We start from the raw sequence: 25275 nt of genomic DNA on the forward strand, positions 1-25275 counted from the left end.
GCAATCATAGCTGCACCATCACCGTGGCAACGACAGACACGCACCACTCAGTCTCACGCAGGTGATTGGTATTAGCTGATTAGTGGAGTCACAAGACAGAGTTTGATAGTATTTCAACCTAATACAATTTACAAGAGGTGACTCTGCAGGTGCTGCTAATATCTCCTTTACTACTATTGCTAATGGAACTGTTTTATTCTACTACGCCACTGAGTGCGTTTACTTGACCATGAGAAACCCGATTACTAGCAATTGTCGGTTTATGCCATACGATTACTCCGTTTACATGTGTAATTAGTTATGCGATTACTCAATATGCGCGTCTACATGATTCTTTTTATTAATCGTTGTATGCTCCACGGACAAAACTTGCACCATCATCCTTCAGCAACAAAGTGTCGCCGTGTCTTCCTGTATCGGCCCTACTGCTGTATGTTTCATTCAATCAGCACATTGAATCCTACTAAGAAAGCCGAGTAAACACACTCAATGCACACATCTGCTACTGCTATTACTATCCCAACTATAATTTCAGCTGTTAAGACTATAATATTCTTTTTATGACTAGCTAGCCTAGGCCTACTTCTTCTGTTTAACAGTTCAGCTTTCAGCTTCTCCCGCATTGTATTTCAGCTCTTAGCGTTGTTAGATGATGCAGTTCAGTTTCCACACTGCCTCTTTTGTGTGACTCACACATTTTTGACATTCATTTCAGCTTGCGGGTATTTTCTCATTTCTGTATTTTCTGCAATTTAACCTGTTTACGCTCCTGTTTCGCCCGCGAGACAAAAATGCTGCCTCCCCCTTCCTCAGTTACGACGCACTAAATTCTAAAAAATATATTTTTTAGACGCTACACATGTTATACATCGTTGGAAAGCTACGATTCTTGTGCTTCCATTGAAATAAACCAATTCAAGATCAAGTCGCAATAGCAAGCAAAGTCAACGTCTTTTTCCGGTGAACATTCCTTCAACAATGCCAAAGAAAAAAGTTGTACTCACCCTAAGTTGTTCAAATAGGTCCAGGTGTGCAAATCATGCCATCAAAACTTGATCTGCGTAAGTCCCAAGGGTTCAAAGTATCTAACCATGTAAAGTAATTCGTCCAAATACAATGTTTTACGTTCATGAATAGCCATTATCCTTTGTTTCATTATGCAAGTTAGCCGACGGAAGAAACAACTTGTTCACATAAAAGTGTTATTTTCTCCGATTTATCAACGGAGTATTTACAAAATGAAGGTCTCAAAATGTCCGTTGAACCCTCCCCTTTTGATTGACACCTTGTTCGACCCAATAGGAGCTTCCATGCCCCGTTGACAGCCCTCTAAAGCCAACTAGGTCTGTGCGTCCTGCCCCCCCCCGCCCCCCCCCCCCACACTCGTTCTAAACAAATTTCTCGAACTGGCTTCGACTGGCTCTGAAATTAGCTCGTTAGCCTTGTAGCTGACAGCTAGCTGAAAATGCCAATACCTCATTTGTATGCGTCTGTGGAGCCTTCAAAATAACAGTCGATTGCGCAATATGGTTGACAGAATCAGTGTTCTTTGTGCGCCAATCCTTGGAATCAGATAAAGCACTCCAATGTGTTCATGCTTCAGTTTTTGTGTTTCAGTATTACTAATTAGGGATTTAGCTATTATATATGATATTTCTAAGTACCAGAGATGGGCCAGAGATAACAATTATGAAAAATAATACCTTTTTATTTGACCTTGACCTTGGTTACAAAGGGTCATTTTGGAGTCTCCAAAAGACCCTTTTAGAAAATTCCTGGATGTACTCTTATAAAAACATGTGTCAAATATGAATATATTGTGGTATTATGTTTGACTTTTGATTTGAATTGGGTAAGGCTTCAACCTGTGGTCCAATTTAGTCTTCCAGATAATACCTACCACCTCTAGGCCTCTTCAGGCCTCTGTTTTCAAAACAAAATCTAGGCGGAAATAGAAATTTTCACTTTCCTTGTGTTCAAGCTTCTATTACTCAACACTAGAAGGACTGACAGGGGTCCTGACAACAGGGGACATAACTTCAGAGTGTCAGCTTTCAAAAGAGATCATTTACATGCATGTACTCCAAATGGTTCAAGAACAGCTTCCAATTTACTTTGGGTATGCTGTTTAGGCGTTTTCAGGCAAATTTAACAGGAACATGAAAAGGTTAAGAAAAATAATTTAATCTTTCAGCATTCCAACGCATTTTCAGCAGGAAATGCCTTTCTAGTTATTATATCAACTTCTTAGTTCTTCCGCCGTTTTTTGGCCTTTAAGTAGTTCTGCATACTTTAACCGATTCCTACAATTTTTGTATAAAAACGTTCAGCTCCTTCAGGAGATGTTGGCTATGACTTTTGGTATTTCTCACTTTTATACTTTTTAAGACATTAAGGTTTTTGTGCAAATTATTCTCCCATTAAAAGTAATGGTAAATCCTTTCAAATCATTAAAAAGCTTCCTCCTCTTTCAAACGTAACTACTTCAGCATACTTTCAGCTAGAGACACCATTCAACCTTTAAAATGTTCACAAGACATTCAGCTATTCCCAAATGATTCAGCTTTTTCAAATATTCAGCCAATTTTGAAATACATTAAAATGTTTGCTCCTTCTGCAGCAAGCAGAGTGGCACACTGCTGGCTGCTCTTTTTCTGATATTCAACTAAATTGGCAAACAAATTCCTCTAACGTTCATATAGTTTAACTTACAGAAACAAGTGATACCTTAAAATGTAGGAAAAATTGTCCTCTTTCAGCCAATGTAACTACTAAAGATCTCACATTTACAGATTTTCAGCTATGAGCCTTGAAGCGAGAGCAGCCTTTCAAATTCTCTCACTAACTTCAATGGAGAGGTGGGTAAAATTCGTCAGAGAAAGCAAAAGAAACAAGATTTTGAAACTGCCGATAGAGTCGTATTTCTGACCGCACAGACATATAAAGGACATCTCTGGTTTCGGCAGAGTCTTGGGTCTCGGAAAATATCCTTATTTTTTGGATTGGACGTATAGTTTTGCGTCTAGGTTAACTTGTTTGAGGTGTGGATTCTAGCTACATTAGTTATTTTCTCTGCCCAGCTCGTTAGCGATCACAGCTGCTCCATCGCCGTGGCAACCAAACAAACACGCAGAAGGAACACGTTTTTGAAACTGCAGGTAGAGTCGTATTTCTGACTGCTCAGACATATAAAGAATATCTCTGGTTTCGGCAGAGTCTTGGGTCTCGGAAAATATCCTTATTTTTGGGATTGGACGTACAGTTTTGCGTCTAGGTTAACTTGTTTGAGGTGTGGATTCTAGCTACATTTTTGTTATTCTCTGCCTTCAGCGCGGGGTACTCGCGCTAAGAAAGCCGAGTAAACGCACTCAATGGTAGGCTACATCTGCTACTGCTATTACTATCCCAACTATAATTTCAGCTGTTAAAACGATAATATTCTTGTTACGACTAGCTAGCCTACTTCTTCTGTTTAACAGTTCAGCTTTCAGCTTCTCCCGCATTGTAGGCTATTTTAGCTCTTAGCTTTGTTAGATGATGCAGTTCAGCTTCCACACTGCCTCTTTTGTGTGACTCACACATTTTTGAAATTCATTTAGCTTTCAGCTTGCGGGTATTTTCTCATTTCTCACTTTTATACTTTTTAAAATATTAAGGTTTTCGTGCAAATTATTCTCCCTTTAAAAGTAATGGTAAATCCTTTCAAATCATTGTTGGAATGCTGCTCCAGCCCCTTTCAAAAATACCTTTCGGTTGCTTTGAAGCTTCAGCTTATAACTTTCTACTAAATTTTCACTATTTTCAGCTTTTTTAGCATGGTCAGCTATCCCCATTCAGGTTTTCAGCATTCTCACTGCTGTTTCGCAGGAACAGCCTTTTCTAGTTTTTATTTCTTTTTGCCCCCCAAATCTTCGTCAATATTTGGCCTACATAAACAACCTAGGTGTCAGAAGTTTCGTCTTGGTAGCGATTGAGTTGCTTGTATTTTTATTTACGTTCCGTTGCATGGTTTAGGCTCAAATTAAGTTTTTGTGGCAAAAAGTGAAGCTAACGGTGGCTAATTTGCTAGCCACAGTCACTGACGTTACAAACGTCACTGCGTCACGAAAACACACGTGACTACCTGTAGCAGAACATTCGTTTCGCATCTGTTAACTTGGGGGATAGCTAGGCTAACTATAGCTTTACTGCAAGTCAGCTGCAGAAACGCCACAAGCAAAAAGGCCAGGGTGATAACTATTTACTCATTTTACATTGTGATCTGAAACACAATTGTGAAATGTAATGTACAATATTAGCTGATATTATTAAGGAAGTAGGCCCACATCTACTTTCGGAAACGGTAGTCTACTATTTCACCGAAGCATTACATCATGACATTAGCCTCTGTTGCCCGGGCAACACATACTACAGTGGTCTATGATGCATCTGTTTCAATCGTTAAAATAAACATTCCTCACAAATACATTTTCGTTGTAGGATTTATTATGACATTACATTACAAGTAAACGATTTGTGGGTGAAATTATCATTACCTGTGGTTTCAAACCAGTGTTGCTCACTGCAACGCTGTACAGTAGCCTACGCTAGACACTACAAAAACATCTACACAGCTGTAGGAAGTCAAACGGCGACAGAACATGTTCGGCACTCCCCTTACTTAAATCAAAAGTCTATCTAACTATTAACCTTAACTTCATTGCCACAGCCTAAACTTTGTCAATCTGTTCATGAAAATAATTAATTTCAGCCTAAACCGTACAACGGAACGTTAAATCCAATTCAACCAACGCAATCGCTACCAAGACGAACACAGCAGTAGTCTACTGTACTGTAGTAGTACAATTTACCGGGGCAGCTTCTCCACACAGGGATAGCGCACTTTGCGTTGTTACTGTTGTTACTTAATGATCGCTACCAGTGAGCTTTTCATGAAAGCGATTTTCCACTAAATAAATGTCAAGCTTATTTACGTTTTTGGGGGCATATTTTCAGTTAGCAGATGGTACTGTTTGAATCGCGATTCCATCTTCTACTGTCGGTAACGTCGTAGAATAATCTTCAAAGGGGGTTCTTTATTAATGAATGAATGCAATATGAGTAGGCTATATGCCTGAAAATATCACGAGAAGGGAAAAACTTAAAAGGACGTTTAAGTCATAGAGATTAGGTCAATTTTTTACACCGGTCTGCCAAATTTATTCGTTTTGATTCAACTATGAGGCTGCCTCTTTCAGGGGAAATGAGAAGACATCTATTTCATTCTACACTTCACTCGTATTTTGAGTTGTAAATGAGCAGCAAAAAAAAAAAATGCTTTTAAATCTATAATCTTTATAAATAATAATAATAATAATAATAATGCATTTTTATATAAAATATACAGAAATATCAGTTGTAAAAATGTCATTAAAAAACGGACCCCCCTGTGCAACTGACGCAAGCAAGCACACCCTACAATTTCCCCAGAAATTGTACCCTCTCTAGTTTATTAATTAGTTTTTCTGCGTGTGTCCTCAGCTTGAAGGCCCTGGTGGATTTTGATTTCATTTCCATTTTGGCAAAAATGTATTAAATCCAAAACTAGTTTCTCCAATATTTGTTTTCTATTCTTGAAACTGTCTCAAAACAATTGCTGTTTCATAGAATATTTGAAAACCTGAAAGTTTTACACAAATCCAAAATAGGGAAACTAGCATCCCATTTTTTTTTTTGCTTACGTCAATGACGGCACAGACCAATCATTAAGGCAAGAGCACGGCGACCCACTCCACTGCGCAAGACTGGACAAGCCGAAAGTTCAACGTGGCACTGACCATATCCCAGTTTTTTTTGCTTCAATGTGCCACTAAGCACTTGCCATAGCATCGGAATGCCATCTTTAAACAGCTTTGATGGTATGATTAATAATTGGTCTTTGATTACAATGTGTCACATCACCACTTCCAGGAAGTGCCTTCATCTCCCAGGGTGTAGTAGCACTAATTTCTTCTTCAGAGCAAACTCAGCACCTACCTAAGCTGCTGAGCTTGTGTGGGGGGAGTTTGGGGGGCGGCGGTCTGGGAGGGCCATGTGTGGCTGACCGGGCAGGGCTTTCCGACATGGGGCAACGCTTTATGGTCCCTTGGTGGTTGTCATGGTCACTGGGGGAGCCCTGGTGGGTTGGGGAGTCTTCCAGTGAGGTGGGAATGGCCTTCTCCTGAGAGCAAGATACACCATTGAATAAGAACATAAGGCTAAGGGGTCAAGATGCCATTATTGAATTGAGGTATAATTAAGTACTGACAGTGTGATGATTACAACTGACAGTGTGATGAAAAATTACAAAATTAAAATCCCACCGCTCTTAAAATGTACAATTAGCTTTTTAGCACATTAGTTTGGAAAAACGGCATAGAGTGACAAGTTGATGGCAAACCTACCTTGGTTGGAGGAGGCGGTGGAGGCACTTTGGGTCGCATGGTTGAGCCCTTAGAGCTGAGAGGGTGAAAGTAAAGGTGTATTTTAAGAAACAAAAAATACACTTGTTGTCCCAAATACTTTTGTGCTAATTGATGGCAAGCAATGAAGACAGAGAAAATGTATACATGTGAGTGCTAATGACTGTTCAGGCTGAATAGGCCTGTTTTCACAGATAAGCTTGCTGGACAATAAAAAGAACAGTTCTCTCAAAAAAGTACTTTGCGAAATAGTCTCAACATGCAAAGAAAGAAAAATGCATGCAATAGAATGTTCCTGATGTGGAAAGGTAGAATAGAAGACAGACTGATCAGTGTGTGTAGTCAAAAGGTAACATCAGTTGAAGAAACTGCCTTTCCTTTTCCAAATATGACACGGGTCAAATTTGAATGCCTACCCGGAATAATTTCCTCTGGAGCCTTTTCATGTTGGTGCAAACGAGGACTACTTATGCAGCCTAAATGTTCATATATATATATATATATTGTTTTTTTGTTGTTAAGTACAAAAAAAAAAAAAAAATCTGGAAGAGGGGGTTTGGTATGTGACTGGGGCAGAGGGGAACAGACGACAGGGTTTAGATTGATTTTTGTATTCTAGTCATTTTTTTGTTGAAAAGGAAGTGGGCCAGAGAATCTAGGGCGATGGAATTCCTTGACACTGCTAGGAATGGATTTGGAATGACAAACAAATATGTTAAGCATGTTCAGATGTCACATTGGCCTCCTGTAGCTTCTGTGAAAAGATAGTTGTTTTTAACATTGACAGAGACATTACAATAAGACCCCCGTTTATGGTTAAAACCCCCCCAAAAAATGCTTTTACACAGCGTTCACCTAAAGATGATTTCTTAACAAAATATGATGTTAAACTACATCCACTAACCATAACTTTGACCAAACATTTGTTGCATAGAAATTAGGGGTGTAACAATATATTGTGGAACAATATATTGCAATACAAAATGTTTACAATATGTATTGCAGAGTTATGGCAATATTTTTACAATATGACTTCTGTTTGATCCTATTGGTTGAGCAACCAGCATGCGACCTACTCTGCACCTGTGTCATGCGTGTATTCATTGCATTCACAGAAATTATAACTAAATAACTAAATTGTATGTACAACAAAGAAAATTATTGAAAATGTTTAATGTTTTGGAAATAAATCTGTTAAGTGAATTTCAGTTTAATTTAAAATGTTGTTCAAAATATTGTGATACGTATTGTATTGTACACCCAGTATTGTGATACGTATCGAATCGTGAGCTGAGTGTATCGTTACACCCCTAATAGCAATAGAATCACAGTGGCAGTTTCCAGCAGTTTCTCAAAACTGTAGATTTGTAGATCTTTCAAGAGCTTCTAGATGAGCCAGCCCTCCAGACGTATCATGTAAGGAGACTTACTGTAGCGTCTCATCTTCATCTTCGTTAATGGCGTCTTCCCCATTCACGGAATCCGCGTTGTTGCCGCCATCATCATCCTCGTCGTCTTCTAAGTGAGTCTCGTGTCCCCTGAGTAAAAGGTAGAGGAAGCATGTCTTAGCTTACTTTGCTTGAAAGGGAGAGTTCATTGATTTAACGACCGTAACCACCAGGGTCTGCGAGAGTAGGATTGTTCCATTATTGTTTTAGTTACTACCTCTCAGAGGTGGGTAACCTTGTATTTTAGTACAACTGAGATATTTGACTAGTAACACAGCAGTCACTTACTGAGCTCTTGACTGGCTTTTTAAGAAGTACAGTGAGGTGGTTATGATGTTTGGGGACACCTGCATTAGTAGGTAGTCAAGCCTACTTTTGAGACAAACTAGCAATTTTTAAAAATACTGGGGCGGGGGGCTCAGATATTTGAGTCTTTTAGAGTTGAAAGTATGAACCCTGAATGCATCCGGAACCAAAAGCAGGTCAAGAAAACAACTTAAGTCTGTGTTTGCCGAGCGCTTGATTGCCCCTACCTTAACCTCGGAACCAGAGAAATAATAGATGTGCAGAGCAGCTAGTTGTGAGGCCAAAGATGGGCCTGAAACAATGGCAAACACCGTTTTACCTTGAGCCGTGACAAGGCATATGGCTTTAACACCTCTACCAGAGGAGAGGAGGCGAGAGGAGAGGATGGGAGAGGAGAAGACAAGAGAGGAGGGAAGAGGATAGGAAAGGAGGGGGGATGAGAAGAAGGGAAAGGAGAGACTCCCCAGCTGTGTCCACAGTAGTGGTTCTAAGCAAATTACTCTTCCATTTCACCCGGACAAGCGCGGCGTCAGAGGGGTTAGGTCACATCAAATATTGAGCAGCGCTAGAAGCCGCTCTGAGAGGTGAGAGGAAAGAGGAGAGGCATGGAGGACGAGAGAGAGAAGGACGATGAAGATAGATAAGAGCAAAAAGAAGACACACAGAAATATATATAGATAGGGAGACACAAGAAAAGTAAAAGGGCTACGATTAAGAGAAGGACCAAAGGAATAGAGCCTACCTTTGGTTTAGCTCCTCTTCAACCGATTTCAAAAGACTCCTGTCAATGAGATAATTAGAGATCAGAGACTCGTGTTTGGACAACAACTAAATGCATGAAAAGAGGGTGGAGAAAAACAATTTACAAAATACACATAAACTAGGAAGCTTATATAAACTTCAGATGGAGAGACATGATGGATATAAAGCATTCAAGGGTTGATGTTTTTCTTTCCCCAAGCGTTTAAAAAAAACAAAACAAAACTGAAGCACTGTAACTCAAGTGCCTCAGCTTTAACATTTCAGAAGAAACTTTTTTTTTTTGGTCAAAGAACTTCTACGTTTCGCTCTCCTCTCCTCAAAATCCACATTTCTCTGTGTTTTGGTTGTTAATAATTCAACACTGAGGGGGAGAGGAGAAAAGGAGGAGAGTGCAATTTCCACAAGCAAATCACAAGTGATCGTGGCGGAGCTGTAAAAAATTCAATAAATAGTGTAGAACAAAACAATATACAGTTAGGTCCATAAATATTTGGACATTGACACAATTTTCATCATTTTGGCTCTGTATACCACCACAATGGATTTGAAATGAAACAATCAAGATGTGCTTTAAGTGCAGACTTTCAGCTTTAATTTCAGGGTATTTACATCCAAATCAGGTGAACGGTGTAGGAATTACAACACATTTTATATGTGGCCGCCCCCTTTTTAAGGGACCAAAAATAATTGGACAAACTAACATAATCATAAATCTAATTGTCACTTTTAATACTTGGTTGCAAATCCTTTGCAGTCAATGACAGCCTGAAGTCTGGAACCCATAGACATCACCAGACTCTGGGTTTCGTCCCTGGTGATGCTCTGCCAGGCCTCTACTGCAACTGTCTTCAGTTCCTGCTTGTTCTTGGGGCATTTTCCCTTCAGTTTTGTCTTTAGCAAGTGAAATGCATGCTCAATTGGATTTAGGTCAGGTGATTGACTTGGCCATTGCAGAACATTCCACTTCTTTGCCTTAAAAAACTCTTTGGTTGCTTTCGCAGTATGCTTCGGGTCATTGTCCATCTGCATTGTGAAGCGCCGTCCTATGAGTTCTGAAGCATTTGGCTGAATCTGAGCAGATAATATTGCCAGAAACACTTCAGAATTCATCCTACTGCTTTTGTCAGCAGTCACATCATCGATAAAGGAACCAGTTCCATTGGCAGCCATACATGCCCACGCCATAACACTACCTCCACCATGCTTCACTGATGAGGTGGTATGCTTTGGATCATGAGCAGTTCCTTCCCTTCTCCATACTCTTCTCTTCCCATCATTCTGGTACAAGTTGATCTTGGTCTCATCTGTCCATAGGATGTTGTTCCAGAACTGTACAGGCTCTTTTAGATGTTTTTTGGCAAACTCTAATCTGGTCTTCCTGTTTTTGAGACTCACCAATGGTTTACATCTTGTGGGGAACCCTCTGTATTTACTCTGGTGAAGTCTTCTCTTAATTTTTGACTTTGACACAGATATGCCTACCTCCTGGAGAGTGTTCTTGATCTGGCCAACTGTTGTGAAGGGGTTTTTCTTCACCAGGGAAAGAATTCTTCTGTCATCCACCACAGTTGTTTTCCGTGGTCTTCCGGGTCTTTTGGTGTTGCTGAGCTCACCAGTGCATTCTTTCTTTTTAAGAATGTACCAAACAGTTGATTGAGCCACACCTAATGTTTTTGCTATCTCTCTGATAGGTTTGTTTTGATTTTTCAGCCTAACGATGGCTTGCTTCACTGATGGTGACAGCTCTTTGGACTTCATATTGAGAGTTGACAGCAACAGATTCCAAACACAAATACCATACTTGAAATGAACTCTAGACCTTTTATCTGCTCCTTGTCAATGAAATAATGAACTCCCATGAGAGAATAACATACACCTGGCCATGGAACAGCTGAGCAGCCAATTGTCCAATTACTTTTGGTCCCTTAAAAAGGGGGGGGGGCACATATAAAATGTATTGTAATTCCTACACCGTTCACCTGATTTGGATGTAAATACCCTGAAATTAAAGCTGAAAGTCTGCACTTAAAGCACATCTTGATTGTTTCATTTCAAATCCATTGTGGTGGTATACAGAGCCAAAATGTTGAAAATTGTGTCAATGTCCAAATATTTATGGACCTAACTGTATGTTTTATGGTTTTGCCCTTGGTGAAACCTTTCAATTGGTGGAAAGAGCATAAAAACATCAACAAACAGGGACCAATTCCTATCAGGGACCAAAACGGCACTCTATGCAAAAATACCCAGTGCTGTATTTACAAACCATTTCTGTAGGGTATGACATGGTATGGCTGGATTGCTGGGAGACTAGTTCCTTTCCTTTCTCTCATGGCAAAATACACTGTCCTTTGATGGGGGGAAATGTGTTGTATGTGCAATGATCTTTCATACAATGTTATTGATACACATACAAGCTTGGACTCTCATTTCACATCATGTAAGCGTTCATCCCTCCATCCTTCCACCCACCCACTAAGCCATCCGTCTGTCAGACTACTATGAGTACCTGTCGCTCTCTGTTGGGAGCCTCTGGCTTTCCAGGGTTTAGTTAAACAGCCTCCTGCCCCTGTCTCGCTCGTGTGGCATTCCATCTGATGGAGTACTCTCGGTTCCTGCTTCCCTGGTGTGGATGTCTGCCAGTCTGTGTGTGTGAGTTTGGATGTGCGAGGTGTGTGTGTGTGAAAGGTCTATTTCATTTTCCAGTTCCCAACAGTTGCATGCTTTTTTTGATGATAGTCAAAGTATTAACGCACAAGTGTATATTATTATATTCTTGTTTATAAATGTATATACACAGACACAAGGGTTGAAATGTCTGTGAGTAAGACTATGAAGATGAGGTTTACACATGGTATTCTCTCTTTCACCCTCTTTCTCTACTCCCATCGTGCAGTCACAAACATACACACCCATCCGTCCTCATATACTAACATATACAAACACCCTCCCACTCATAGCAGTGAGAATGCTTCACTTTCCCAGAGATAACTGAGTCAGAGATTCCAATTGATAATGCTTTGGACTAAACGGACACACAGACTAAGGAACTCAATTCTTTACAGAAACGGTACTTGAGAGGATGGCGTCATTGATGCTAGCCTGAAGTTGTCATTCAAGAAGCTAAACCATTAAGGAAGCCAAAAATCTGTCAATGTATCACTAGTTTTCATAGAGTTACCCTGAGTCCTGAGTAAATAGAGCACGGACAATGACAGGTGTATTTATATATTATAAAAATGTACAAAAAGTAGTGGTGGGCCGTTATCGGCGTTAACGCGCAGCGACTTATCGGCGATAAAAAAAATATCGCCGTTAATCTTTTCTCAAAGTTGGGTTGGGAGCTGGGTCTATACTACGCAAGCTATGATGACTTTCACCTTGATATTTTAGCGCGGATGTATACCTAGCCGAATTGCACTGTAGGGGGCGAGAACGAGTCTTCGAACTTGTGTGTATGCCTTGTGTATGAAATCAAACGTGACGTGCTAACATGAATGCAGCTATGAAGCCGCCTGGTTTCCTTCAGGGAAAATTTATTTTTAAGAAGCTTCCCAATGGAAACCTCGACAAGACTAAGGTTGTTTGCACCTTGTGCTATGCGGAATTAGTTTACTGTAGGAGTTCTTCCAGTCTCAAATACCACCTAAACGCAAAGCATCCCTTAGCTAATGCGGAAGATGCCGGGCCAAGCACTGATGTAGCGCAGGGGAAGAGTCGTCGTCAAACTACGATGTTTGAGTGCAACCGAGGCAAGCCCGTCAGCACAGCTCTATCAGCCAAGCTAACTAATCTAATAAACAGTTAATAAACAAAAGTACATCTTATTGAACATAATTTATTTTCATCACCAATTATCATAGTAGAACAGCTTTCTCAAGCAGTTTGTGATACATTTTGGAAACAGGAGATGAGCTCCTGGTCTAATGCCCCACCTGGCTTGAGAAACCCGTTCTCAAAGACTTAGTCATTATTTGGGTAGCACACATTCTGAATGCCTTTGGCGGAATTCAAATTACAAGTGAGATTAATCTAGATTTAAAAAAATCACCACTAAAAAAAAGAAAGAGTCTGGTGCTTTCCTTGTCACAATTATTAGGTATAAACAGTGCAAATGAAAAGTATTCAGACCCCATGTTTCAAAAACATTTGCAAATTGTTACAGCCTTATTCTACAAGGCTTTTTTTATCACCTCATTTACCCACAACGACAAGGCAACAAAGGTTTTGGACATTTTTGCAACTTTATAAAAAAATAAAAACCAAAAATGTGGGGGGAAAAGCAAAGGAGTTTCAATACTCTCTAATTACACTATAGCGTACAGCTGTGCGTGGGAACAGTCTCACTTACTTATTTCCACCCAAGATGGAACCTTTGGGAGATCCGTCTTCATAGTCCATTTGCAAGTCCTCGGAGAAGAAGGAACAGAAATGGTAAGAAAAAGGAATACTTGCAATATTTTAATTCTCCATTTTACACACCTCTGGAGTCCCATAGCCATACAGTTGCATGGTGAGTACCATTCATCTAAAGTAATTTAGGCCGTAAATTGAATTTCCATCGTTTCGGAAAGCCACACTTCAGACTTGGCGTGGTATGCCTTGAGTGTTAAGTGAGTGTCCTTTAGCGAAAATCCAGTAACTTGCCAAAAGAACATTGAGATTTATACAGGTAGCATGCATTGATATTTTCATACATAATGAAATTCTTTAACAGCATATAAAGATAGAAGGATCAGAAGATAGAGCGGAGATTAAATTGAAAGGAATCAAGAATGTTTGTGTAGACCTTGGAATCCAAAAAACAGAGGACATATTGGTTGACACTTCCTTTAATGACACCTAAATGATCCCTGAGCCCCTCCTAAAACATTAACATATAGCTAATATTCATTTGTTATTCCACTTTGGTGTTAGTTGACATGGTTCCATCAACTGTCTTTGTTCTTTGCAGACTAGAAGGTTTACTTTAGGAGCATTAATTGTAAATTGTAATTGTAAATTAAGTATCCACATGCCATAGATAGACAACAGGTAGAGAGAAGGAAACAAAAACAGCAAAAGTTGAAGAAAGAGGACAAGACGATGAAAGCAACGGGGCAACTGCAGGAAAAAATAAGATTTATCCTCTGTAACCCAAACCACTGTGGCTGTACCACTGGGGGTGAACTTTAGCTCTACCCAGGCTCCAGTGATTATCTACGCTTCAGTTATTATCAGATCCTCTCCTTCACCAACCTGAGCCACCTCTAGCTTCTGACTCCAGACCAGACCTCTCTGTCATGCAAAACGCCATTGATTTAAAAAAAAATTCTCCACTTGCTCTCTAGCCCTTGTGTTATCTTCGGGTCATTCTGACCCATCAGTCATTGTGACCCACCGTCGTATTGCGACAGATTTACCGCATACAAAGACAAAGTGAAGCATTTTCTTTTAACAGCTAGGCTGTCTCAGACCCCCCACATTGCAAAGGTTAAAAGAAAATTATTTTAATTTGTTTTTGTATTGGGTAAAATTGGGTAAACACAACGATGGTTCGTTATGAACCTTTGGGTCATGTGACCCGAAGGCAGCACGAGGGTTAAATTACTGAAGGAAAATTTCCCTCGCGCAGCAAACTGTCATATTGTTATTCACCGCTAGCTTTTTTTTCTGCTGAGTGAGGGTTTTTTTGCAAGGGAGGAGGGAGAGAGAAGTGTACAGGGATGGAAGTGGGAGATTGAGTGAGGCCCTAAGAGAAAGCAAAGTGAATATGAAAGAAAGAGGAAAAAGGAAGAGAGTGAAAAGATAGGAAAAAAGGGAGAAAAGGAGGGGGGATCAGAGAGAAAGCAGTGAACAAGAGAAATAAATGGAAATAAGGAGAAAAAGAGGGAGGGTACACAGAAGGAGGAGAAGTGACAGTGGAGATCCAGGGCTTTCCGTCTCAGTGACTCGTCACCTCTGCCCCTTCCTGTCCCTCTCATCTCTCTTCCCTTGTTTCCCCTATATATCCCTCCATCTCTCCTTTACACCTTTCCTCATCTCTTCATTGCTCCATCTTTCCTCTCCCCTTTCATCTATCCATCTCTCCATTTCCCTTGTCGAGGTCTCCTGTCATGATGGCGCCATGCTTTGATAAATGGACCAACTTTTTTTATTCTTAGACATTCATTGGTGAGGTGACACAGTGTGGCTGTTACAGTGCCTTGGATATTGACAACCTTTTAACACATTGTTATACCTGGGTTCAAATCCTTACTAATGACTGGATCTGGGATTGATTAAGCTTGCCTAGCATGTTTAAAGCTAATTAAATATTCCCGAAACATCTATTCTGGTACTCTAGTTAGTCTGTGCAGGTTTGAAGTTTATGAAACAATTCCACCCGGCAAATCTGCTTTATACTATACATATAAAGGAAAATCAAATATATATTTGTGGTAAAGATGATTAATTGAACATTGTAGAAACCAATATTTGCAACTTCACCTGGATGGTGAGGCTTTCTGACTTTGGTACTAAGCATGGGAGCTGCTTTACCTCAGCGCAGGTGCTGTATTTGCCTTATTTTGCTGTTTGTTATGCTAAGTAATTGTGGGCGCTGAGGCAGCACTCTTCTGTCCAACTCGGGGGCGCGAAGCCTGCTGCAGCCTCAACGTCCCTATGGAACACACAATGCCACTTTTGCCCTCTCTCTCCCTCTCCCAGTGTTTCCCCTACCATTATATTAGGGGGGCGCCCGCCCCCCCCCCCCCAACGGCACTGTACACTGTCTGCTTCATTTGATCTTGATAGGCTAAGCATTTGATCTTGATAGGCTAAGCATTCTGTAGCAAATAATAACAATAAAAACACTATATATTAATTAAATAGGGCAGGGGGCAGCAATCGCTATCGAATCAACAGACACAATTTAGCTAGCAGGGGAAGAATACAAACAACAAAAATCACAAGTTAACTAAAATGTATATTTGCAAGAACTATAGACTACATAACTGACGACTTAGTTCTCAGGGACGCACACACGCAATCTCAACTGCGGTGTGAAGCGCGTGTCCGTGCTATTCTGCGACATGCACTCTAACAATCACTGCTGATAGTTGGCCTTTTGTACAGCTCTATTTCTGATACCGTGGCGGCAGAAATTTAGCCGTGGCGGGCCAAAATCAACAGAGGAAACACTTATGTATCCCCTTCTTCTGGACTGCCAACAATTTCCCCAAGGGGATGGATAAAATAGCTACTCCTTCACTCCCTACCTCCATGCATAGGTCAAAGACCATTTCCTTTAGTTTGCTCAACATTTCAGTGGTCATTTTCCAGACTGTTCCTTTATTTCCTTGTTGTTTTGTTTCTATTATAGTAGAAATGGTCACCCTTATTTCAACCTTAGGGCTGGTTATTGCATAATTCAAGTCAAAACTAGGGTATTTGAATTACATTAAATTACGATAATGACAAACCTTCAGCGTCAAATGCAATACCCGCTCATATCACAATAACACCACTAAGGGGCTGCTATCGTGTATTTATATGGGAAGGCAGACGGATAGATCACGGCTGCCTGTGAACAAAACACTGAGGATATGAGGATACGGCACATCACCGGGATTCTGGACTTTAACAGACAGCTCGGCAGTGGCCGTCATGCACAATGAAACGCAGCACAGGCAAAAGGAGGGATGAGGAGATGTTGTTTCAATGAACTACGAAGCATGAGTGAGCTGAAAGACGGGATGAAAGATGACAAGATGAAGCAAAACAAAAAAGGGACAGTCAGGAAGATGTCAGGAAGAATTCAAGAGAGACCAGAGCATATGAGAGCAAAAAAAAATACCAGATTAGATCTTGCAGTGTAGTATATATCTTCCTCACAGTCCAAAAAATCGTCAGAGTCGTGCTGTTTAGTAGACAGACCAAGAAAATAATACAGATTATTCAGAGGGGCGGCTTTTCGGGTGTACTGAAAACACACACAGAACCATGGGGTGAGAGACTGTCGCTGAAATGAGAAGTGAAGGGTTAGAAACAACTGATCCTACAGGACTGTTGGGTTGGGGGGGAGCATTTGTTGTTAGTTAAAATGATCAGTTTTAACAATGTTGCAGTGTTAGAGAAACAGGCAGTGGGTAAGTCGTTCACCGCTTTCATATTTTGAACTAGTCACACAAGTTACAATTGCCTGTAATTTGGTACCTCTGTTGATTAGGTTGATAGTTTTAGGAAGTTCATGGTGTTGTAAAAACTGGTAAATTACATTATATTGAGTACAGTTTCGGTGAAACATCAATATAAATCAGGCTTGTCCATCATGCAGTAGTTAGCTATGAGATGAGATGGCCACAGATAGAAGTGACAGTTAACGTGAACACAAAGTGTAAGTCTGGGAATTTAAGGCTGGGATTGTGAGGCTGGGAATGTGAGGCTGGCAGTGGGAGGCTGTGATGTGGTGGTGATTATTATTGCATAGTATGATTTCATGGCTAAAATTAGTCAGATGTCGATCAGGTGTCTGGTCAGCCAGAAAATGGGGAGTGGGAGAGTGAGTGTGTCTCAATGAATCAGAGGGCATGCGCATACGCAGCAGACAAATAGACTGTGTGTATGTGTGTGCTTGTGTGTGTTTTAGAGCAGGCACTCACTAGGTCATGATATGGTTCAGTCTCCTTTCTACGTACGAGATCAAACTTGACTTGGTCAACTGTAGGAGATAAACAGAGACAAATAGGTAAAACATGCATTGATGACATCATAAAAAAACTTTACTACTTCAGGTGAACTACTAAAAAAATGCTTTCTCATGTTACAGAAAATGTCATGTTACATTAAAAGCATGCCAAAACCAAAAATGTTCAGTCCTAAATGAAACAACTCTTTCCTCAAACACACACAACAACTTTTTAGGAGTAAGAGTAACAGACTGCCAACGTAGAATATTGCTTATGGGCTTATATTATTGGGTTGTACAGGCAATTTCTTTCCCCATAATCCTCCAGGACACTGACTCAAACAAAACGGTGGTGATTAAAACCAACAGATAAAGTCCCAGGCTGAACAGTAAGCTGTTCCTTATGCTTTTTGCACTCGAATGATGAATACTTAATTCTCCAGAGAGGCGACTCAGTAAGTGGTCGGAGAGATAGAAAGATGGAGGGAGGGAGGGGGTGGTTTTCTTGAGCTAAACCACAAGGTCAAAGGCAGGATAACTCTACTGGGGGGGGGGGGGGGGGGGTAGAAACACAAGGCATGAATCTTTCATGAAGCCGCCTTTACATTTGTCACAAGCTCATATACGCGTCCGTAAGAATAACTACAGCATAAGCATCAAGGTTAAAGAGAGCAACAAACTCAAGTACAGATCAGTCAAACTAAACCACACATCACTTTGGAATCAGGGAAGTCATAAGGTCCGTTTTAATATGACACACTACTTAAAACATGCATTTGTCATGTAAAAAATGTTTTCCCATTTGAGGGAACTGGGGGTTATATGAAGTACATGTCCCCAGGTACACTTACAGTTGATCTCAGAGAGCGTTTTCCCCTCCCGCGTGTTCCCTGAGGGGATCCGATGAGGCACAGACACAGGAGTCTGGAAGGAAAAGAGTAACACTGAGCTGAAGGGATGTAGGTGGAGGAACACAACAACAGTTGAAACAATATGTAGCTGTTTGGAAAGAAGAAGAAAAAATATATATATATATATATAAACAGGTGCAATCCAAAAGATGCATTTTCAAATTTAGGCACTGGCGTTTGGAACCTTCAATAGACAAATATGGCCACAGAAGGAGAACATAACATTCTGAAGGTGATTCACAGGTTGCGGCGCTAATTTATCTAATCAGCAGCCTGATAATTTATGCAGTTCCATACGCTGTTGTGATTCATTTGCATTCATGTTGCTGGTCGTCAGATGTCTGCGCTCATAATAAGCTGTCAACCATTGCATGAGGCTGGCAAGGAAAATAATCAAGACCTCATTTTTTGGAAATGTGCAAAAATTCCATTTCAGTTCCAATTCCAATTCAATTTCAGAAGAGATGATACAATTAAATTACATCTAGGTTTCTTTAAGATTGAGAAGGTTACATGTAAATTCAACTCTAAACACATGCAGAACACCTCACAGCGGTACCAGATAGGAAATGTTACCCAGAGGCTTTAAATTATTGTAGTTTGAGGAAACTAATCGTACACTGGTCATTACCAAGAGAACCAACTAGCTGTAAATGTGAGCTGCAGCTAGATTATTAACCAAAACTAAAAGGAGAGAACACATTAGTCCTGTCCTAGCTACTTTAAACTGTCTCCCTGTTACCTTCAGAATTGACTTTAAGGTCCTTTTCCTCACATACAAAGCTCTACACGGACAAGGACCTAGCTACATTGCTAACTCCCTTATAAACTACACACCAGCTAGAACACTGCGATCATCAAATGCAGGCCAATTAGAGGTCCCCAGAAGCAGTCATAAGAAGATTGGTGATTCGGCCTTTGTCAATTACGCCCCAAAACTATGGAACAAATTACCCATAAATATTAGGGAAGCAAACACGCTAGACATTTTTAAAGACAGCTTAAGACCTATCTTTTTACCGAAGCATTTAAGTAATTTTTATCTCAGAAGGGTTTTTACTACTTTTATTAGTTATATTATTGTTTTTATAGATTTGCTATTTTAATTATTACTTTTATCACTTGTATTATTGTTTTTATTGATTTTATGTAAAGCACCTTGAGCTACAATTCTTGTATGAAATGTGCTATATAAATAAAGACTTACTTACTTGTTCAGCATCTACATGAAACATAAATCAATAACCTGCTTACTTAATTAGCTCAAGTTCCACAGTCTAGCGTTGTACAATCTTCAAAAAGGCTACTCTGTGTATTTAATTTAATTTGTAAAATTGTGATATCAGCCACCACCTGTATTTTACAACAAAGACATAATGCATTTAAGTCACAGCCTGCAACAGGTTTAAGCCATCCAGTAAAATCGAGGTTGTTTTCCTGCATGTTTGCTGGCTATGCTTACTTTGTTTTACTGTTCCAGCAACGACTCTGCCCTTTTCTTTACACCATTTTTTTTTTTTTACATGGATGCAGCAGTTATCTTGTGCAAATTCTCTTAAATGAGCAGCCATGCTCATGAGAAAATATTCAAATTATCATCCACTATGGGACTTGGTATTATTGATTGTACATCAAACAAAGGGCAAATTAATGGCACAAATACGATAATTAGCGTACATCTGGCAACGCTGCTCCCTCTGCACATGCTCAATTTGTTTCACCCTCAGCCTGGTAAATCAGAGAGAAGTCCCTGACGCTTAATATATCAGTATGACATTAAAATAATTCTATCTATAGTATTTTTTGTTTGCTGTACACAACTTGTGTAGTGTCACAATTACTCCAGAACTCCAATTCTGATCTTAGGAGAGGTTTTCAACAGATTTAACAGGTCTAATCAGAATGTTTGGACACTTGAGAAATTAGTTTGCTTTATGTTTTTCATACTAACTTAACAGGAGACCAATTTGTCTCACAACAAACAGTACTAAACAACAGACGCTCAAGTCAATTAACAACAAGCAGTGGCTCGTGAATTAGAATGATGAACATGACGATGCAAAAAAGAAAACATCCACACAAACAACGATAAGAGAAGAACTGCAACCTCATCTCCACAGAAACTGCAACATACTGGAAATTTTCCCTGATAAAAAGCTGATAAGAATCGGACGTGAGGGATAAAGAAAGACCGAAGGAAAAAAAATCTGACCCCTGAATGTCACACTTTGATGACTGAGACACAACGAAAGCGACTCATCTTGTAGGATCGCACACCCTGACATCCGCCCTCGGCTAAGTCCCCTGGGAATAACATAGCTAGCGTTCTGTTGCATTACGCCGACGAGGAGAGATTGCGGAATGGTGGCCCTCAATGTTTCCGCTGTTATTTATTTATTAGCATCCTTTCTTACGCTTGAGAGGACATTATAGGAAGGGAGGCCTACAGTATAAGAGAACTGACAGTTCCAGGCCACAACGAGGCAGTTGAAGAGCATCCGTCACTCACTTCCATCCAGTTGTTGCTCCATCGAGAAGAAAAGGAAGCCACTAAAAGCACTTGCGACTAAATGTTGGTCCGGGCCAAGGACAGTTTAAGGACTCAAGCGAGCATTCGGGGTACGAGTCCGACAGGGTGGGATGCTTTGGGTACAATCTAAAAATGTGCTGAGGCCATTTGGTCACGATTCGATTGATGTAAGATGCCAGAGAACTGTTACAGCTGGTTCACTTTGCATGTTGACGCTGTTTCGTCTGAACAGGTGTGGTTTCACATCAATATACAATGAATGGAGAGGGCAACAGGAGGGAGAGAAGGAAGAACAGCTTGTGGGTTGACACAGTGTTAATGCAGACAACACCTCAGAAATAGCAGAAGCATTCTAGATGGATCTACGATGCAATTTCCCCATTATCGACAATAGTTTTACAAAAACGCTCTCATTAAAGGTTTACAGCTTTGAGTGGCAAGACTGGGGGGGGGGGAAAAACACACGCCATACTCCACAGCAAACCATTTCAAGACATGCTTGCCTGGATTTCAACTAGAACACACTCAGAGTAGAGTAGCCTCATGCACTTACATTTCACACCAAACAACATTCCCAGTGACAATTGCATAGGAGTCGGGGAATCCTGTTTATCGAAGCAACACACACTCTTACGCACACAGGAGCAATACAGTATGAGCACGCACAAACGGAAAACACAGACAACAAAAACATACCGTGTCACTTCAAAGCCTTTCAAATAACTTAAAACACATCGCATATTGACCACCAACTCACCCCACAATTCAAACTAAGTGTGAGGAGGAAGAGAGAGGCAGAAATATGCATAAGAAAACAATAGCCTCCTACTGTAGCACACATCAACAAATAAATTAAGAGACAGATGAGTGAAAAATATACACAGCACATGAGTAGAAAGCTGGGAAAGTCTTGGTTAAACATCAAAGCGAAGTTTACCATACTACTCAGAATGCTGTGCTGAAAATGTAATTGAGCAGTACATTAAACAGGATTTCATAATGTTCCTGCAGCATTCTGGAATATTTCAGTACTGTAATGCAAACAATTGTACCACTGATCATTTACCCTATTTGGTGAATACAGTTTTTACTCCAAATCTTACAAAATGTTGTGAATCTATGTTTGCAAAGATATTCTAAAATACAGACTCAAATGTCATTGTCTAGACTATACAGAAGAAAAATTTCGAAACCGTAGTCAGTTTACTGGTAAAAGCTTTGCCAATATTAGAAAACATCAATAATTTTGCATCCCAGGGAGAATATGTGCTTCTATCAGCCATTTTGTATTCTTATCATTCAAACTACATAAAACAATATAAAAATACTTGGACTTCTCTCAAACCAATTCAATTCAAATAAACGTTCTCAGTCTCCTGAAGATGCAACCTGTGGGCCTGCTTTAATTGAATAGGACCCTTGAGCTGACTATGGCAGCTGAATATGGCCAACTCTTAATAGAATTTCGCAAGAGTAGCAAGATATACCTCGGGCTCTGTCTCCTCGTCATCAAAGTGGTCATCGTATGTGGAGTGGTCCGGGTTGCTCGCCTTGTCCAGTAGCTCGATGGCCAGTGTCCGACTCAGCGGCTGGGATACAAAGGGATGCTGGGAAAACAACAAGGCAATCTCAGTAAAATAACAGCGTATACAGGATCCATCGCAAAACACACCAGTATGTGTGCACAAGAAAGACAGGTAAACCGACAAGTTCATTATTTGCTTGCAGAAAAAGATATGGGAAAAGGGCAATGTTTTTATGGGATTTGTAAACACAAAAGGCTTAAACAGAAACTAAGAAACATTCAGTGAAAATTATGAACAATGTTTTGTGTTTTTTGTTTTGTGTCAGTTTTTGGACATTCTCATAGAAATAATTTGCCAAAATCATCTCACCTGTAACAGCTTGTCTGCAGAAGGCCTCTTCTTAGGGTTTTTTGTCAGGGATATCTTCACAAAATGATGAAAATTATTGGTCCTTGGGGAATCAAAAACAAGAGATTAAAAAACTGATTACACCTCCCCCATCCCTCTGTGCTAAAAGTTCAATTTATATGGTAATAGTGCCAAACCCCTGCGAAGGGAAAGAAAAATTCAAGTTTTGCTTTGTGAAGTCAAGATAGTTAGACTGTCAAATATACCTTCCCTTGCCATGTCAATATTGGGCACCTGTCCCTTTAAGGCAGGTGCATCTGACTGTTAATATTTCAGTAGCATTTTGATTTGGTTCATGAATATTGTATCACTAACTTTTTCCATTCTGTTATTCTGTAAACAGATGGGGTGAAAACGGTTGACGCTTTGTTGAGCCGTGGGATCAGACTAGGTGTGAATGGATCTCATGGCTGGAGGGTCGGAGATATCTCCTTTATAAACCTTCAACTGGATGGTAGAATCTAGTGTTTGTGTACAATACATTAATTAAATTGCATTAATATATTTAACTACAGAATTGGAAGCAGGTGGAAGTTTTCCCTAAATTTACAACAGAGTTCTGTCTTCCTGATGTGTACCTTTTCTGACAGACGTTGCCCTTCATTGAGGGGGGAAATGGCGGTAGGGAGTGAAACAGAGATAGAAATGGATGGAGACAGAGGAGAGGGAGATACAGGAGACCGGTCCAATGACAAACTCACCATTTCACCTTGTCTTTCAACTTGGGAGGCTGGAAGTTACTTTTGGTCATCAAGAACAGGGCCCTTGGGAGAAGGAGGGGAGAAAAACAGAAAAAAAGACAAGAGAACAAACTGTGATATTGTGGATTCAAGTACAAAACCTGCTTCCACACAGAGAGTAGGGTAAAAATTCAACTAAACAACATTCCGTTATCCAAATTTACCAAAAAAATTATATGGTACATTGTATACATTAATCATAAACTCACTCACAACATTTCTAGACAAAAAAAAAAATTTGAAATAAATGTTCTTTTAATCCATAAAAGGATCCGTAAAAGGATGTTTACGCCTATGGAAAGGATTTCACAAAAGTTAAAATAATAATAACAAATGCATATAAAGAGACAATATTTTGGTCTAGCATGCTAAAGATTGCATCAATTTTGTTTGCCAGGTCAAACGTGTGTGAACTGACCTCATCGGATGCAGGTCAAACATGGGTGGCTGCAACTCTGCCAGCTCGATGGCTGTGATGCCCACCGCCCAGATGTCACACAGGTGGTTGTACCCGCCCTTCCTCTCCACTGCTGCCACCTCTGGTGCCATCCTGTTCATGGGCACGGAAGGCGGCAAGGCAAAGTTAAATGCTGCAATGGTCAGGCTGGAACTTGTGTGTATCACTGTTCACAGCATATTGTGCATGTATAATGACCATAAGTCATGGCCATCATAATCATAAAAATCCTTATTATCATCATCATCATGGCACCATAACAGATGACAAGTAGTATTAAATGATACAGGACAGGCTTGAAAACTGAACACAACGATGAAATAAATGAAATGTATTTAAAACAATTTAATTATCATCATCATCAGTAGTGCGTCATTGCTTGCCCCTTTCTCAAACCTCCAAAGTTCAAATCAATCTCAGGGCACATTTACATGTGGCTTGACAAAATGGCTGATGAGGGATCTCTGCTCGTAAGCCTGACAATGGGTATCGAGGGAGCGAGATCAATAGGAGGAGGAGACCAAGGACATTACCAGTAAGGTGTGCCAATGAAGGATTTTCTCTTGGCTATTGTCATTGTGATTTGTGCAGAGACGCCAAAGTCAGCTGCCTCAAAAAAAAGAAAAAAACATTGCAGTAAATACGTTATTACTTATTAGGGACGCATTCATGGATATTTCTGTGTTTTTATAACACCAACAAATGTACACATTTGAATATTTATAGCCCAAGGAGACCCAGATTCTACACATTAGAATTGACATACAACACAAAATAGGAATAACTGTACACATGCAGTGGTGACCTAGTGTAGGTCTAACTATTGTAATAAGCTACAAAAAGTAACACGGTTATTGAGTAAAAACATGCGCTCAGCTAACGACACCAGTTCTTCGGATGGATAGGATGTTTGTTACAGCTTATGTATTGTTTCTCGACAGAATTAAATTAGCTGATGGCATACAATGTGAAAGCAGAAGGTGATGTTCACAGACCACCTCAATTAATTGTCAGTCATTGCTAGGAGAGAAGCCTAATGTCTTTACGCTGGCCAAAGCTAAATGATTCATCAAACGTTGAGGGAACAGAAAGTAGGTTAC

At 40.1% G+C, this 25275-nt stretch overlaps 1 protein-coding gene across 2 annotated transcripts in view; it reads right to left on the bottom strand.

Annotated features, from left to right (window-relative positions):
• The window catches only part of map4k3a (mitogen-activated protein kinase kinase kinase kinase 3a), a 69406-nt gene that overhangs the window by 15125 nt on the left and 29006 nt on the right, over positions 1-25275 (bottom strand). The window contains exons 8-20 of one of the 2 annotated variants that reach the window (XM_062448888.1): positions 24709-24781; positions 24137-24268; positions 23680-23742; positions 22940-23021; positions 22532-22651; positions 18455-18527; positions 17578-17636; positions 16773-16835; positions 13308-13366; positions 8937-8975; positions 7871-7978; positions 6423-6477; positions 6016-6199 (exon numbers count right to left, since the gene is read on the bottom strand). In XM_062448888.1, coding sequence (XP_062304872.1) covers positions 6016-6199; positions 6423-6477; positions 7871-7978; positions 8937-8975; positions 13308-13366; positions 16773-16835; positions 17578-17636; positions 18455-18527; positions 22532-22651; positions 22940-23021; positions 23680-23742; positions 24137-24268; positions 24709-24781 — 1110 coding nt within the window. The remainder of the gene's footprint in view (positions 1-6015; positions 6200-6422; positions 6478-7870; positions 7979-8936; positions 8976-13307; positions 13367-16772; positions 16836-17577; positions 17637-18454; positions 18528-22531; positions 22652-22939; positions 23022-23679; positions 23743-24136; positions 24269-24708; positions 24782-25275) is intronic. The other variant, XM_062448889.1, reaches the window with a different exon arrangement.

This window comes from Osmerus eperlanus, chromosome 22 (assembly GCF_963692335.1).
Source record: "Osmerus eperlanus chromosome 22, fOsmEpe2.1, whole genome shotgun sequence".
In the NCBI taxonomy this organism is placed as follows: Eukaryota; Metazoa; Chordata; class Actinopteri; order Osmeriformes; family Osmeridae; genus Osmerus; species Osmerus eperlanus.